The sequence below is a fragment of the Siphateles boraxobius genome, unplaced genomic scaffold (genome assembly GCF_051911475.1).
Source record: "Siphateles boraxobius isolate OS27281-9 unplaced genomic scaffold, OSU_SipBor_1 53, whole genome shotgun sequence".
Lineage (NCBI taxonomy): Eukaryota > Metazoa > Chordata > Actinopteri > Cypriniformes > Leuciscidae > Siphateles > Siphateles boraxobius.
Window position 1 is genome coordinate 7,925,938 of NW_027509175.1, and position 18,396 is coordinate 7,944,333.

Genomic DNA, 18,396 nt, shown 5'->3' on the forward strand with positions numbered 1-18,396 from the left:
TGGGCCACTCGATCCACAACGTTGACATCAGCAAACCGCTCACCTACACGCTGTCTGCCATCTGCCCTGTACAGTGAAAACCAGGATTCAGGATTCTGGTCTCAGACGATCTTGGAGGTGAAGATGCTGGATGTGGAGGTCCTTGGCTGGTGTGGTTACACGTGGTCTGCGGTTGTGAGGCCGGTTGGATGTACTGCCAAATTCTCTGAGACGCCTTTGGAGACAGATGATGGTAGAGAAATGAACATTCAATTCATGGGCAACAGCTCTGGTGGACATTCCTGCAGTCAGCATTCCAATTGCACGCTCCCTCAAAACTTGCGACATCTGTGGCATTGTGTTGTGTGATAAAACTGCACATTTTAGAGTGGACTTTTATTGTGGCCAGCCTAAGGCACACCTGTGCAATAATCATGCTGTCTAATCAGCATCTTGATATGCCACACCTGTGAGGTAAATGGATTATCTCGGCAAAGGAGAAATGCTCACTAACACAGATTTAGGCAGATTTGTGAACAATATTTGAGAAAAATAGGTCTTTTGTGTACATAGAAAAGATCTTTGAGCTCAGCTCATGAAAAATGGGGACAAAAACAAAGGTGTTGCGTTTGTAATTTTGTTCAGTGTATTTTGGAGTCTACTAGAATAGACTTTTATTCTTCAATGTTAAAAACAAAATAATTTTTAACATAAATCCCTTTTTCACCATCGGGCCAAACCGTTCTCTTTGCTCATCCATTCTATTCCATGCCAATCCGGCTCCAGAAGCTTCCTCAGCACTTGATACCAAAGACTTTAATTATACAAAGATGGTGCACTTAGAATACCTGTGAATAAGAAAAAGTGAAACACCCAATATGGCGGAACATGCCCCACCTTCTAAATTAAAGAATCAATCCCAGATTGGTAAAGTCATTGTGTCACTGAAGCTGCTGTTGCTTTAGAAACAGTCAGTGTACTGAGACACACTTAGGACTGAGCGTACGCATTGGCTGGTCCAGCCAGAAAACTTTTTAAATGCTATTTGAGCATAAGAAACAACATTTATCATATTCATATCGGGACGGTTCATATCAGATTTGAAAAATGTTATTTAAAAGAAAGTTCGGCTAGCAGTTTTTGAGATTACAGAATTTCCCCATTCAAGTAGTTATGACTTGGTATTGGACTTTGGTTGATACACAGTGATATGAACAGTAACGATGGCGTTGGTTTTATTGTATTAAAGGGGTGGTTGATTGCGATTTTACTTTTTTCATTTTAAATAGTGTGTAATGTTGCTGTTGGTGCATGAACAGTATCTGCAAAGTTGCTGCGCTGAAAGTTCAACGTAAGCACAGATATCGTCTTTTAAAAATCAGGAAGTTTAATGCCTACAAAAACTCGAATGGGACTACAACGAGATACTACCCGGGTTTTATACGTAACTAACCCATAATCAACCCTCCCTCCGGAATATGCAAAAAAGGGGGGGCATGGCCATATTTCTGCTGCTTTGTCGAAGAGGAAGAGTTATAATGGAGAGCAGTAGCCATGCCGTCGAAAGTGTGTTATTTTCACCCAGCTGTCAGGTCTTCTGTGTTCGGGCTTCCTACGGACGCTGTAGTTCGTCAACAATGGCTACAATTTATGTTTGATTATGTTCCAGAAAATTACAATCGTAATTTAGCTCTCTGTGCTGCGCATTTTACGGAAGACAGCTTCCAGAATTTCCACGAATTCAATGTCGGATTCAACAACAAACTGTTACTAAAGCACGAAGCAGTTCCAACTTTAAAACCAGAGGCAGCAGTTGTTGGGCCACAACCTGTAAGTAAGACTTTATAATTTTAAATGTATTTGCATGTATAATTTTAGACGTAATGTTTTAGTTTTTATCAAGGACGTAAACAAATGCCAGCGCTGGCTTTAGTAGCCACTTAGTTATGCTATTTCGTGTGTCTATGACAAACGCGTACAAACATTTTGGACCTGAATTTGTAATTATGTACTAATGTTGTAAATGTATTTTCCATGTATACTTTATGACGTAATTTTTTGATTTGATCAAGAACGTAAACCAATGCCAACGGTGTTTGTTTATAGTAGCCAGTTAGTTCGATGTTATTTTGTGTGTATAAGACAAACGTGTATAAAGTTCAAAAAATTATATGTAATCGCAACAGCAAACTTCAGCTGCTGTTATCAGATGTTTTCATGTTCTGTTGGCATTTTAACACAGTTGCCACATGTACACCTAACGAAAACGATACACCGAGTAAACTAAGTTTTGTGAATAGATAAACGGTTGTTCATTATATCGATAAAACAATAACTTTAAAAAACGGTATTACTCAGTCATTTATTCAGTTATATTAAATATTTAATCAGGAGAAAACCGTATCTCAAAAGCTAACAAGCGCAGTAGCATTTTCAAGTAACAGCGTATCGAAATTCTTATATAATAATAGTAGAATATAATAATAATAATACAAAAATGTACCATTCAGAAACGTTTTGTAAGAGCCGTGGGGAGGTTCTGCTTGACTCTCTTCATTGCCGCTCTCTGGGTCTGATTCTGGCTCAAGCTGATACGCAGTATTGACACCATTATTTACATTTGACCGGAGCACATGCAACTTTCGCCCGTAAAGGTAATGGGTCTGAAGTTTCCGGACAACGTGCGGTACGCAGTTTAGCCAATTACAACACACCGGCCCAACTAACCAATCTGAGCCCATTGCCTGTTTCTGAGGGAGTGGTTTCATAGAATCAGGAAGTCAACCGGTCGTTCAAATGACAGAAGAGAAAGCGGCTTACAATAAAGGTGAAATTTATGAAAAATAAGGCTTAAAAAAAATAACAACACGAAGACATGTTATATTGCACCCCATAAACACAATCATGCAAAGAAAAAAAGCAGTAAACCACCCCTTTAATTCTAACCTGAGTACTCATCCTTTGGAAATTTGGATTGGCTTACGCATCACAGAAAACAGCGTCTTCTCGACATGTCGACAACACGAACCAAACTCTTCCAAGCCTCTACTACAACTACAGTGTTTGAGGGTCAAAGTAGACATGGTCCGTGGGCACCCAATGAAGACCATAGGCGGGGTTTATGCAAATTTGTTACAAACCCATGTAGGTTCATTTCAGGCAGTTCAGACTCGATTATTTCTTTTAGGAGACAATAACTCCATTTATCGTGCACTTTGATCTTTGATACTTTGCAGACATTTACATTCACAAACAGCTGTATTACACACTACATGGAAGGTAATATCTGAAAAGGTATTATAGGGGAACTTCAAAATTTCACATCCACTATGCTTTATTAACAAAACAAAAAATTATTAAAAGTTTATTAACCATAAAATTGTAAGTACTTTTTTATTTAGAATTAAAATAGTCAAACCTTTTTCGGCTTTTCCTTTTTTACGCATTAAAATTGAATCAGTAAAAAAAGAGTGAGCAAAAAAGTTTCATCATTATTATTTTAATTGTGTGAGTGCGTAATGACTAAATACATATTCTACATTTATCATGTAGATTGATTATGGGTTAATTAGTTTTGCTTAGCTGATTAATAGCAATGACTTAATTATAATAATTCAGTATTTACAGTAGATAATAGTTTTTTATGTAGTTAATGGTTTGCACAGCAGTAGGTGAACTCAACTTATTTATTTACTTGTAATTTTCTTTTTCTAGAATACAGAAAAAATATTTTTTCTCTTAAGCATTTAACAGTTTTATAATGGCCATTTACATTTACTCAGACATTCAGACACACAGCTAGATCTGTATATCAAAGGTACAGTTCATCATGATTCATGACTCCAAACAATCACTGCTTGTAAACAGTGTAATTGAAATAAAGCTCAACTGTCTTTCTCTTGTTCTTTAACTGTTTTAGCTAAATGTTTACAAGAGAGAATAAGGGTTAAAAGAGAATGAGAGAACACTCACACAAACCCTTTTAATTGCAGGAAGACTATGCCCACTGGGCCGCACCAAAGCAAATGGAAACTGAAATAAGATTTGTCAAATGAAACATTGGAAACAATGGACACTATTTAATTTAGCATATGAGTTATGCCAGCTTAAAACCCATTATATCTCATGGACTTGAGCCAAAGAGAGAGAGAGAGAGAGAGTGTGTGTGTGTGTGTGTGTGTGTGTGTGTGTGTGTGTGTGTGTGTGTGTGTGTGTGTGTGTGTGTGTGTGTGTGTGTGTGTGTGTGTGTGTGTGTGTGTGTGTGTGTGTGTGTGTGTGTGTGTGTGTGTGTGTGTGTGTGTGTGTGTGTGTGTGTGTGAGTGTGTGTGTGTGTGTGTGTGCGAGTCCATTCTTTTTCATATTATACAACAATTATAATTGTTTGAAAAATGCAATGCTGGTGGATGTTTGCTTCATTTTCCCCTTCAAGACAATTTTATATTAATGGGTACTTCCGATCATTTCCTTATGAAAATGTCTGCACTCCTGTCAACATAAAAGATTTTACACAGACTGTTCAACATGATGAAAATCACTGACATCCACTTTACAATTAGCATTTGACCAAATAATTTCAATGCTGTCAGAATAAAATCATTGAACTTTTTAAACCCAAACTTCTCAAATTGAATTATGGAATAGCACACTGTCATGATATCAGATTTATGTCACCCCCTCTTTACCTCTGTATTTCTTTTTTGAAAATAATTTATTTGTAGGATGCAAACTGCAATTCTTTAGCATACAAGATTGGTGATTATCAAAGGTAAAAAAAAAACTTTCAACTACATTTTTATATTTTCACCGTTTTCCCCTTCAAGAGAACTTCATATTAATGGGAACTCGATCATTTCCTTGTGAACATTTTTGCACTCCTGTTATCAAAACAAAAAATGACTAATTACTGACTTCCACTTTACTATTAGCAAATGACCAATAAACTAATCATGCAAATATCATTGTTAAAAAATAAATAAAGTCATTGTTGCATTTAAGCCCAAAGTTGTCAAACTGAATTATGGGATCGCAAGATTTCATTCTATTGGTGCTTTTCCACTGCATGGTACAGCTCACTTAAATAGTACCACCTGGGTTGAGGTTTCAAGCAAGCCGTACTGTTACTAAAATGTGACGTGTAAACACTGCAGATCACTGATTGGTCAGAGAGAATCGTCACTACCAGCGTCATTGAATTTGCGACACGAGACACCAAACCCGAACAAACAAACTTCTTTGTCTTGCAGTGAAAAACATCCACAAGCTGAGAATCAAGAACACCATTCCATCGATGTGCTCCATGTCTCCTGCGTTGTGGGTTTCTTTGTGTCGCGTTTATGATGATGTCACGGCAGTAGAGGTGGCACAACTATAATGATCAGTCTATAATCCCACCCACTTTTATGGTACTAAACTGCAGTGGAAAAGCAAACCGTGCTGAGCCGAGCTGTATCATGGAAAAGTGGCATAATCTGTAGGATGTGAATTTTTTTTTTTTTTTTTTTTTACTTCTTTAGCATACAGAATGGGTGATAATTAAGGTTTTAAAAAAAGTCTTTCAACTTCTGCAGTTCTCTGAGCATCATCCCTACAATTCAGACCAGCCAATGAGACTTCATCACATAACAACCATGCTTGAATATGATCATGTGACCATAGACTTTCTTGTCTCCTAATTCGTGCTACTGGCATAGTTTCTCTCCAAATTGTTTTCTTACATCATCAGGCTTTAACAAAACTTTAAAATGATAAAACTTGTTTTGGGCACAAATTTTCTTGAACTTTTAAAGCATAGTCTTAGGGTATGTTTACACGACAACAATGTACTAAAAATCAGTGAAAACAAATGCTGTATTATGCATGCCAGGCCAGTAGTTGGCCATGTCACTTTGTAATGAAAAACTACAGCTGTAGACTGAACACGTAATACACTTGCGCATGGCGTCACTGATTTCACAAAATCGTGTTTTTGTCGTTTACGCAGAGACGATAACGGTATCGTTTTCGAAAACTTGCACTTTGAACCCCGTTTACAAAGGTTTGCGTTTTCAGGCCCCCAGAATGCTATTGTCGTGTAAATAAATGGACAAAAATTTTAGTTGAAAATGGTAATGTGTTTGTTTGTCCTCATCCAATCACACACACCTGTGGGTCTGATATCTCACTCACTAAAGCGAACGGCAGACTGAATCTTCTCTCTCTCTCTCTCTCTTCTCTCTCTCTCTCTCTCTCTCTCTCTCTCTGTCTCTCAGCAGATGCTTGACTGGTCTCTCCCTGCTGGTCCTGGCAGACTCTGGTGTGGCCAGGGGGTCAGTGCAGTCCAACCCAAAGTAAATAATTAGTGACATTGGCTGGAGCTCTTTGTCTATGTGCATGTGTGAGCGTGTGTGTCTTAATTTGGCTAAAGCTCGCAGCCGTGAAGAGAGATGTCATTATTTACGCCAGATTATGGTTGCCGGGTGCCACCAAGGGAGTCTGTTGCCCATTCCACTGGAAAGCTGGCTTAAGCTGTTTATTTACCATTCCTTGTGAGTGTATATGTGTGCGAGTGGATGGCGTTTTTTAATACGCCTCATCCTCCATTTAACAAGCACTTCAGTGCATTTAGAATGAAATTAAAACTAATTAATTGGGTCTAATGTGATGTTTTTTTTAATCGTTGTTTTTGCTGTATTGGGATTTCCCATTTAAACAAGCAGACCTGCCAGTGCTAATTAAAAAATTATATAATCAAATTGATAACACCTTTAATATGTTATACACTGTGATGTTATATAATCCACCCTGTTTTACTACTTTTTTACTTTGCTATTTTCCTAAAGTTCTTTCATATAGGACATAAGGTGTTTTTTCCTGCATAAATGGTACATAATATATATATTCAGATGATGAACTACTAATTTCACACTATTTCTAACATTTGGAACATCAATGAAACATCTTTTGGTGATAAAGTAGTTTCATTACATCTTGGAAAAGTCACTCTAAATTTCATGTTGTCATTTTAAGAGAGAATTTACTTACATTGTGTTGTTTTTTAATGGTGCTTTAATAGGCCATTCTTATGAAAACTGGAATAGACATAAAGCCATTACACATATGTCCTAACATTTGAGGTTACATTGTAGTTTTTATTCAACCTTTATTTAAGATGCACATAAATGTTATATGCATAGCATTTCTACCAAGGGTGGCATTGTAAACATGTCTTTTAAATATTCATCTTTTTAACAACAACAAAAATACTATTATTGCAAATAATTGCATTATTATTAATACATTATTACAGTTTAAAATGACTGTTTTCTATTTTAATATCCTGTGATGGCAGAGCTGTATTTTTACATCGTTACTCTAGTCTTCAGTGTCACATGATCCTTCAGAAATCATTCTAATATGCAGAAATCATTCTAATTTAAACTGATAAAATAAATGCAGCCTTGGTGAGCAAAAAATATTTAAAAAAATCAAATTATAAATAAATTTATATATATATATGACTGTACATACAGTTTACACTGCATTTTAATAATTTTTCTTAAAAAAAGTTGTTTTTATATACCCACAACTTTTATCAAGGGATCATTCTTCCCTTTCTGTGTCCTTTTCTATTCTTGGTATTTTCTCTTTCTCTTGACTCCTTTCCTTGCATTGACTTCCCCAACTTCATCCCCAGGTCAGAAGATCACAGATAGATGCCAGGCGAGGGGTATAGTGGGCATGTGTGTAAGACTGGGCCCAACTGCTCTGCCCTAACCTGGCACAAATAAAGATAGCCCAGCCTCGGTGTGTGCCAATCTGCTGCTTCTCCCCATGCCTTCTGTGCCAACACCTCAACAAGTTTACAGATGACTGGTTCGGTATCTTCCTTGACACTTTTAAATCCATGTTTTGGATTCCAATGGTTACTTCATATGCAGATTAAATATATTTAAGGGAGGGAAAGAGTGGTACACACAGGGTTAACCATGTGTGACCATCACTCAGCGAGTAATTCTTAAATTGGAGAAGCCTTTAATGAAACACATTTGGTCAGGTGATAATAGAATAAGGCTGTAGAATCAGAATCGCTGGTGTGAGATCGTTACCAACACCAACATGCCCCACACAAAGGCAGGGGCCCATTTAAAGAAGCAGGCCTCTATATCTCTCTAGTATTAATGACTTTCTTTTTTTAAACATTTTTAAAATTGATATAACCTGATAAAATAAAAGTTATTGAATGGGATTAACTTCAGAGGAAAAGAAAATTGTTGGGTGTGTATTGGGTTGCGAAAAGAACCTGATGATTTATATAGGGTGAATTCAGGGTGATTGGAACTGTTTTTGAACAGTTTTAGCCTTCTTTCTTGCCATAAATTAAAAACATCAGCCCAACACATGACACACTTCTTTAATAGCCCTTACTGAAGAGGTTATCTATCCATTTGAGGAGGAAACAATATTATATTATACTGAAAGGATGCGTGCCATACCCTTTTATGTAAACTGAGCCTAAACCTGTTTTTTTTTTTTTTGGTAACATTTTGTGTGATTGGGACAGCACATATTTTCATGGATTTAAGCTAGTGTAATTATATTTATTGATCGAGTTAATTCATCCAATGATATAATTTCATATGCAAGATTTCCTTTTTCTGTTTATCATTATTAAGAGTTTATAAATCCATCCCCAATTCATATTTCATACAGTATACAACGCTTAATTGAGGTAAAAGTAGGCTTAAAGTCCATAAGTCAATACAAAAAAAGTGTAAACAAAATGCTATAGGTCCAAAAATCATTTAAGAAAATTTAGATTTTTTTTTTTTTGTGGTAATTTTTGAACTAAAGGTTGGGTGGCCCCATCCCCTAAAACTATATGACTAGGGTTTATTACTACAACAAAATCAGTACAAAAAATATTTAACTATCATGTTTCTTTTTTCAGAATAAAGTTGTTTTATTTTCACAAAATCAAATTGTGCTTGAACATTTTTGTTGTTGATTAGGGGTTGCACTAATGAAGAAGTTGGAAACCACCAATTTAAAACATACAGAGCATTTTCTTAATTAGCAAAGCCTTTAAGCGCTGTCCCAATCACCCAAAATCATGTCCCATCCATCCAAATTGAGTTAGGACAAAATAAAAACAACCTTAATCTGAAAACAACAAGATATTAACACTTTTTCTTACTGATTTTGTTGCAGTAGTGCATTATTTTCACGTTTCCATCAATTGTTTGGCAATATAGCTATGACAATATGACCATATTACGACTTATGTCGTTTCACTCACTTCATGTATTTCAGGTCAATTTCCTGCTTGATGCCTGCCCCGCCCACCTACATGATGTCACACCAATGAGGGCATTCAATTTTGATTATGGGGTCTCACAGCTGGGCTCTGTGAAAATATAGCTTTTTTTACTCATTAGGCGAGAAAATAATATCTGTATAGGTATACTGTTCCATTTGACCTTTTCACCCTTAATTCACCCCAAAGATTTATACAAGACACGGAATTGATTTAAAGCTAAATCAGACCATGTCAGCCAAACATTTTAATTCATGCAAACTTTTAATAATGTTTGTCATGTGTCACATTTGATTTAACAGTTAGACCTATGCCTTTTCCATTAGCCTGATGTTCTACACACACAGTACTGAAGGCTATTTCTACCCTGGCATTTATTGAATAAATAAATGAGTATAATATGGAAATATTAAATAGAAAGGGACAGCAGGTGAAAAAACAGCATATAGGCTTCACAGCATATAGGCTTAGCTTATATTTCCACTCTGTGCTTTACTGGATTCGTGATAATTTTTTATTTTTACTGGTTTTGGCGAAGGCATAGAGCTTCAGCAGAATAATTTCAAAACCTGATATCTTGAACAAACAAAAATGAGCTTCTCTGACTCACCTCTCCTATACTCAATGGTAAATTATATTAGTCAACCAAGGGCATGTTAAAAGTTGCTGCATTGAGTGGAAGGCTATAGATGGATTGTGACAATTTAATATGATAGCCTGTGCTTTAGGTCCAATTAAACAATGAGGACCCATCCGTGCTCAAATGTATGTGTGCAGGCCTATGTATTTGCACGGTGATGTTGAATCGATTTGACACCTCGGAATGAGGGAGATCTTATTTTTCACGCTCGTTTCGGGCTGTTGAAATAATCTGGTCTCATTAGTCGGCCGCCGAACTGGTCTGATTTATCCAGACTGTCAGTGACCCTGTAGTACCGCGGGTCCCGAATCAATCACCGAGCTTGAACGGCTAAACCTGAAACCAAAACGTGCTTGATTTATCTACCAAATTACAGAGGCCTAAAGACACGACCGAGGAAATTGTGCGCTACTCCCTCAAGCAGTGTAACATCTCAGGTCCACCCCCACTCAAAGGATCTCAAAACAAATTTTTTGGGGTCTTACAAGCCACATTAAACGGATTATTTCTAGATTACATTTAGAAAGTTTCAGTTGCATTTTAGATCACCCAAAAACAACATTTCAATTTCACATGCTGTAAAACGGACAGAACAAATTGCGTTAGCATGATGACAACAGTAGGCTACATCGCTCGAGCACTTTCAGAAATGATCAGTATCGAACGGTATATCGGTGTAGCTACTGACATTATTTATCAATTTATTATATAGGCTATTCCTATACCACAGTTATTTCAGGGAAAGAAACTGAAACAAAAACGATAGAAACGACAAAAGACATATGGATTGCACTGACAAGAACCAGTTGACTTGGTAATTGTGTGGTAATACGCTATCTCACGACCAATCTGTACGAGTGAGTACGAAGTGGTTATAATTCTTATAGGCTAAGATTTGTCTGTGATGGGTAGGTTTAGGGGTGGGGTCAGATGTAGGTCATTCATACGAATTGGACAACTTGTAAAATATGTACTATTCAGCAAAAATCGTACAATTGCCGTGAGATTACTTTTCATTTCCATGCGACTAAATTTTCTGAACATTTTTGTTTGCAGTGAATTTTGCAAAAGTTTGCTGTTTGCACAAATTTTGCAGTGTATGACATGTTATGACTGTAACAAGGCGATGTTAAGTATGTAAATAAATGCATTTATCGCCATTGAACTTCGAGAAGGTGAACCCAAAATCATCTAAAAGTAGGCCTATCCATGGTCAGGGTGCAGGTTTTGTGTTTGCTCCAAATTCAGTGTGAACACGATGGCACAGTAGGCTGTCAGCTTTGAGCCACATAAATTCGACTCTGTTGCAGATTAGCTTCTGTAAATGGAATGCAGCATTAGGCTACTTAAAATTTGTAGGCCTTTGTGGTGATTTTTTAAATTATTTTTATAGTTTTGTCTTTTTATCTAGAATTTCAGATTTTCATTCATCGTTTCAAGTTTCTATAGCCTATTTAGCTACAATTTAATGTTTCATATATTACATTTCATAACATTCTGCAATTATCATGTTGTCTATGATAAATGTCTCTGTGTAGGCTATCACTAAACAGTCTGTGTATATGCACTTTTTAATGGTATGGGGAATTGACATTAAATTATTTAGTTGATATCCTGAAAAAAGTATATAGGCTACAGGACTATTAATGAACCTAAACACACCTATAGAATCACCTAAAATATACTCGTATAACATTCACATAAATATCAACAAAAAAAATCTTGTTTATTTAGAGAAAAGTCCACGTGTCAATCCATATGCTTCTTTGCCGCGCCTTTAAATTAAATTAAGCGAGAGTGCATGAGAATTGACGTTGATAATTTATTGTGCCAATGTTTTCTTTTTAAATAAAAAATGTGGCATGCAATTAAGTGAAAAAAACTCAACTTGATATCCTTATTCCAAAACGCAATGTTTTGGGTCATCATCCACGTTAAGGTTTTTATGGGTGGGGATTTCAAAAAGACAGACAACCCCGTTGTCCGTTGACTGTGCATGCGTTAGGGTGGCAATCTCTCCCGGGAGAAAAGAGGAAATGAGATACGGAGATAGAAGTCTACGGGAGGTGGTAAATTAGCTGCCTGATCCGCACTCATTGGCGCATACACTTCCCCCATTAACTCGCCCTGACTGCCACACTCCCTTCTCTCTCTCTCCTTCTCTCTCTCTCTCGTACCCGGGGCATTGTGGCCTTGTAGATTTATCATGCGGAGAAATGAATGTATGATGATCAGTTAAATTGAAAATCAGCACCGGCTGTCGATGAGAAGCAACACCTTCGTAATTAGCAAGAGAAATTGAGGCTTACGGACAGATAATAGCGTAAAAACAATTTACACTCCTCCCTTCGCCGTTTATAATGAGTCTCTGGGCTCAAAGTGAAAACTTTTTACTCCCTGAATCTATAAACCGAATTCATAACGTGTACAAGACTAGATTACAGCCTGGGGGCCTGACCAGACGCGGGGAGAGCCTGTAGTATCATCAATTCATTTAGTATAAATCAATTCATTGTTAGTCTTAATAAATTATTATGCCAAGCCTACTCGTGCTTGGAGGATCCTGAGTGCGTGGATGTGTCAGACCTTCACAATCAACTCATATAAAATATGCCACTGTAAAATATAGCCTTTCTTACTCTCATTTTGTACACTCATAACTACACTAAAACATTTATGTTTCTCCTCGCTGAAGTAGCACATCCCCCCAGAGATGATCCCTTCTCTCATTATTTTTCCTATAAGCTAGGTCTCATGCAGTGCAAATAGCAGTAACCCGAAATAAGAAATTATGTAAATGTTATTAAGGCTAGAAGATGTCATTCATAGAGTAAAGCTCCAGTCCCTCCGTTTACTTTTAATTTATTTGCAAATACAGGGGCTCAGTGAAGATGACCGGAGGCTGGCGGTTTTACATTTGTATAATAGGCCTACTGCCCACTTGTACAGAATCTAAACTGTTTGCTTTAAGAATCCAAAATCCATCACAGACCCATGCTGGGACCATCTTTCCTTCTTGACACAGACATCCCTGATCATATTGATCACCATAGCCTATAATTCACTTATACCCGCTACTATTTTTCAGTGCAGATCCTGTAATGTGCCATCATGAGTTGACCCTATGTAATATTATTAGAGTAAATTGTGTGTGGGGGGGGAGGGGGTGTGCTGGTAAACCCATTATTGTGGGGGGAAATGACCCCACAAAAATGGCAATATCCGAAATCCTTGTCCTTGTGGGGACATTTTTTGGTCCCCATGAGGAAAACAGCTAATAAATCATACTAAGTGATGTTTTTTGAAAATGTAAAAATGCAGAACGTTTTCTGTAGCCTATAGGTTTAGGGTGACAGTTTGTACAGTAAAAAAAAACATTATGTCTATGAAAAGTCCCCATAAAACATAAACAATTGTGTGTGTGTGTGTGTGTGTGTGTGTGTGTGTGTGTGTGTGTGTGTGTGTGTGTGTGTGTGTGTGTGTGTGAGAGAGAGAGAGAGAGAGAGAGAGAGAGAGAGAGAGTGAGAGAAAGGGGGGGCTGTTCTTATAGAGCGACAAATGATCAATAGGCCGATAAGACAGGAACATCAATGTACGCGACAGAACAATGAGGGATATCATCGAACATCTATCTTAATATTGCCGCCTACGCGTGCCCTGACAGGCCCGCGCGCCTCATGAAAATTCCACCCCGCGAATCACCCAGGCTTGCGCGCACACACACACACATCCTCACACGTACGCTCGCAGCTGCCTGGGCTATTATTTCCCCATTTCAATCTGACTCGCCAGCCTTTCATGCTAATTCTATTATTGTTGGAAGTTTATGTGATTTCATATCGCTGGAATCGGTAATGTATAATAACCCTTCAGGCTAACAGAAAAAAAACGTATCCTCCCAGCCGCCACCGGGAAAATAATTACTTTCATATCAAAACTCCACAGGAGCTGACCGAGTCCTACCGCCCGCGGCGTGAGACCTCATTTTAACTGGAGGTTTTGAATGAATGAATTTGTTAAAGCAATAAACACGAGCCTGATGTACAGCAGCCTCTCAAAACGATAAACAAAACAGACAGGATAACCGTAAGCACTGAGGTGGCAATACAAGGTGTTTTTCTTTGACAATATTTTATTATTATTCTTATTATTACTTATCAAAATGTTACATATATAAATATTTTCGATACTTTTATCATTTATACAACGTTTGAGGATATGTTGTTCTTGTATGCTGCTCGTAAGCTAACTTGTTCCTTAAAGTTAGACGAGTCGCTGAATTGGAACAGATATTTTACGCCGAAACAGATAGTTCACCTGAATAAAGAATATCCGTTTCTGAACAGTATAAAAAAATGAATCAAAACAGTCTTGTATAGAAAAACGTGTCGTTTCAGCTTTGGGATTGTGATAAGTCACTTGGCGCCACTGCTTATTTCAGTCCATGTCAACGTCTTCTCCATCTATGTTCGTGTCAGCAGAACTGCGGGTTTTCGTGTCAGAATATTCAGACAGGTTAGGAGAGACGCTTTCTTTCTGGCTAGAGTTTGTGACAATGGACTCGGAGTCGTTTTCAAACGAATTTGATTCTGCAAAACATTTCTCTGAGCTTGTGTTTGAAGCCTGAATGGAAGAAGAGTTCTTGCTTTCTCTTTGCAGCTCGGTGTCTTTGCACAAGTGATTGATGTTTTTCTGGTTTGAGGTTGAGATGTCTGTTGTGGAACAGTTGTGTCCTGAATCCTGACTCGGTTTCATCGCTGTCTGTGGCACAATGAAACCCAGCGGCTGGGTAATGGGGTATAGAAGAAAATGGCCTTTACCAAGCAGTGGTCGCTGCGGCGGTAACTGAGAAAAATCCAGGATAGTTTTTCTCCTGGGACTTGATTCGGCAAGTAAACTCTCCACACTGAATGGGTTGAGTTTCTGAAGCGTGGGGGCGCGTGTGATGCCGTTCGCGGGGTCCATGGGCTCCGCTGTCTCGTTGACTGTACTGGCTCTTTGGTGGCGTGGATGTTGGTCACATATATGTTCTGTATTCTGTCGGTGAGTGCTAGGCTGAGGCCCGGTGTGTGGAGTGGACTCGCTATCGGTGCTCTGCGATACTCCACTGTCGCTGTCAGATCCAGGCGTGTAGAAGAGATCACCAGCTAACAGCTTGTTTTGTGATTTCAGCAGTTTGCGCTCCTGTTTTCGCTTCTTCTTTTCCATGCGCTCCAACTCCCGTCGCGCGATCTCCTCTGGGTCCATTGGTTCGCCGCTGCAGGAGGTGGGGTGAGAGTTGTGGGCCGGTCGACCGGGACCTTTCTTCGTGTTCTCCTTTTTGCGCCATTTAGCTCGCCGGTTTTGGAACCACACCTAGAAAGCAAAGGTTGAGATTTTTTGTTTGTTTCAAAATCATGTTATATGACAGACTCAATTAATATAAATTAACATCAAATGGCAGAATTATTGTTAGGCAAATTGCTTCAATAAATCTGACAAGCTCCTGAAATCTACAAATATTTAGTTTCTTTATCGCAATATTATCCTGCAATTACAAATCACAGAATTGTGTCTCTTTATTTAATTGTATTTGTTCAATTAAATAAAACGCTAAAGGTTCAATAGCAGTCATTTTCATAAAGATGCTTGATTTCTGAAAACTCTTGTTTTACTATTTGACATCCAAGGTTCATCAACAATATGACACGAATTAGACAGAGGAAATGTTTTAATCTACACTCTTAAAAATAAAGGTTCTACATAGAACCTTTCCATTCCACAAAAGGTTATTATAGAAGAATTAAAAAATATATATATATCTACACACTATGGGGAAAAAGGTTATTTTAAAAACTATTAACTGAAAGGTTCTTTGGGCAACCTTTCCATGGCATTGATGCTAAATCACCCATTTGGAACCTTTATTTAGGCATATTTTCTAACATAAAGCCCTTAGCCACAGATGCGCTCGTCTAAATTGTCAATTGATTTAATATAATGGCTCACTCTCAATCTTTCAATTAAGCCTGGTTCTTGCGTGGCTAATTTGGGCCTGTTCCCCTAAAGTTCATTTAGGCGCGTATAAGCGCTAGGACAGATTTGGCCCAGCAGAGGTAGAGAGCAGCAGGCTCGCACCTCACACCCAGACCCCTCACATGGCGACAGCCGTCTGTTCAGCGCTGATAACACCACAGTTAGCATCCACCAGTAGGCTAAGACGCATACTAACATAGAGACATCGAGGCTATACATGACAATAGCTGTGTATACACATGAAATGTTAATGTCGGTAAAATCTGTGAGCACACAAACCTAACGATAAAGAAGGCTAATCTTCCTTGAGGAATAAGAATAATACAAAGCATAGCTTTTAAGTCCCCAAACAAGTCTGCTTCTCCTCCAGCGTCGAATTTCGACAAAAAGGGAAATGTAGACAAAGGCTGCACGTCCAACGCTTATAGCATCACAATCCACTGGCCTATATTTAATTTTGTAAAGAATTGGTAAAACTGATCACATATTAACTAAAATGTTAGTAAAGGTGTTTAATATATTAGTCAATAAAACAGGACATTTGTATAATTTTGAAACATCTAAATGTCAACATTTTTATCTTAATACAATTAACAAATTGTTTATAATAATCTGCTTTAGAATTGCATGCATTTGCAGCTAAATATGTTATGAATAAATTGTTGACCAAATCAGGCTAAAGTTATGCAAAAACATGAAGATCTTTCATGTTTTTAATTGATGAAATGAGGGTTGAACATTAAACATTTAAACCTTGCTATTATTTTAAAATGTCTATCCTGTTGTCATGCATTTGGAAAAATAATTCAAACTTTTAGCATTTAAAAGTTTACATTTTTAATTAGGCTAGCTACATTTAGCATTGTAAAAATAATAATAATAATTGGTAGGCCAATGGCATAGCTATATATAACATGGAGTGTATCTGCTATAGCTAATACTGTGTCTGTTAATAATAAATAGGCAATTGTAATAAAGGTCAATTAAATATTTTGTTATGACATAAAAACAAACCAGCGTTTACCTGAACACGTGACTCAACAAGGTCTAGACGTAGTGCGAGCGCCTCGCGCATGAACACATCCGGATAATGGCTTTCGTTGAATGCTTTTTCTAGTTCCTCCAGCTGCCAGCCCGTAAAATTTGTACGCGTTCGCCTCCGTTTACAACCAGGGCTTTCCTTGTCGGGGTCTCCGGCATCTAGGACCACAGAGTATGTGAAAACGCGCATGCAAACATGAACATTACACACTATTCTACTTAGAGTTGTCTACAAAGGCTAACATTTTGGTAACAGAAATTATTCAAAACACTACGATTTTATAAAAATCCTGTGGTTGTCAAATAAAATACTAGAATACATTGACATTAAACTAATTAACCATTGAAGTATGGGCTACTTTTAAAAAAAATACCTGTGGTTGCCATGCATGATTTTTAAATAGTCTACAGAAATAAAATCTGCGCCAATGTGATTAATGTTAAATGCCGTGTTTTTTTTCACAATCATTTGTAACACGTTTGGCCTACATAATGTGCTTGTTTATTGATTTACAAAGTCTAGAATTACAAATAGACTTCGGCTAGCCCATAAAACATGATTCAAACGCCTTTACACCCACAGAAACTAATCTGTGATATCATGATGAGGATAATAGGCTAATACATTTTCTTATTATCAGTCCGAGTAAAATCGGCCTAGTTTCTAGTTTAGGCTACCTGAAATCATGACAATGAAGAAACGCTTTTTAAAGTGTGCATTTTAAAAAGAAGAAAGAAAAGTATTCCATATTCTTTCTGCGAGCGAGAGGCCTCGCGTAACTTATATATTTCCCCAAAACTGTTGATAATATAACTGTGTAGCCTACTATATTCTACATGGAATAGAAGAAGCGGATAACCATTCTCTTACCGCTGAGTTTATACTGACTATCCCCGTTAACACCACATCCAGAGCCGAGCAATGGGTTGGAGTTTGCAACAGACGCTGAGCATGATCCGTTAAGTAATCCGTCTATAGAAAAAGGAACAGCGGCCGCTGACTGTAGCTGGTGTCCGGTGATATCGTAAACATGATGGTGACTGAGGTGGTAGGGAAAACCCATTCCAACCATTCCCCCCAAAGAGCCTCCAAACTGGGCATGAGGATGCTCGAGGATCCGGCTATCCATCATTGCATCTCCGGAATCAGGGAAGCGTCTGTCTGGCCAAAACAAGCTCCAACTCTTCCCTCAGTGCGCATGCAGGAGCCGTGAAAGAACGTGCGGCGTTCACATGCTTTGCGATCCCAATTAAGGAATAAGGAGACCGAGGCAGGCGTGCAGGCTTTACGCTCTTTCCTACTTTGTCAACATCAACTCTCCCCTTGTCCAAATAACTAGCTCTCGCGCTAGGGAATTCGTGACCAATAAGAAACGTTAATCGTCGGTGACGTCAGAGCCACGACACGAGCGTTTTCCATATCGATTGC

The 18,396-nt window shown here is 37.9% G+C and overlaps 2 protein-coding genes and 1 long non-coding RNA gene across 8 annotated transcripts in view; 2 read left to right on the plus strand and 1 right to left on the minus strand.

Moving 5' to 3' along the window:
• LOC143714206 (uncharacterized) overlaps positions 1-6,606 on the plus strand; it is a 95,908-nt gene extending 89,302 nt beyond the window's left edge. For 2 of the 3 annotated variants that reach the window (XR_013195424.1, XR_013195425.1), the window contains one exon: positions 6,231-6,606. This is a non-coding gene — a long non-coding RNA (uncharacterized LOC143714206). Of the gene's footprint in view, positions 1-6,227 lie in introns of all 3 variants that reach the window. The other variant, XR_013195423.1, reaches the window with a different exon arrangement.
• A 1,207-nt stretch (positions 6,607-7,813) lies between these two features.
• Positions 7,814-18,396, plus strand: part of ubn1 (ubinuclein 1) — a 29,838-nt gene continuing 19,255 nt past the window's right edge. For 3 of the 4 annotated variants that reach the window (XM_077205261.1, XM_077205257.1, XM_077205263.1), the window contains exon 1: positions 7,814-7,830. The gene's annotated coding sequence lies outside the window, so the exon portion shown is untranslated. The remainder of the gene's footprint in view (positions 7,831-18,396) is intronic. The other variant, XM_077205262.1, reaches the window with a different exon arrangement.
• Positions 14,026-18,303, minus strand: uncx4.1 (Unc4.1 homeobox (C. elegans)). The gene is made up of 3 exons (XM_077205277.1): positions 17,839-18,303; positions 16,951-17,126; positions 14,026-15,266 (listed from the first exon to the last, which is right to left on the minus strand). Exons 1-3 carry the CDS (start codon positions 18,098-18,100, stop codon positions 14,349-14,351), a joined length of 1,356 nt encoding a protein of 451 aa, XP_077061392.1. The 5' UTR covers positions 18,101-18,303; the 3' UTR covers positions 14,026-14,348.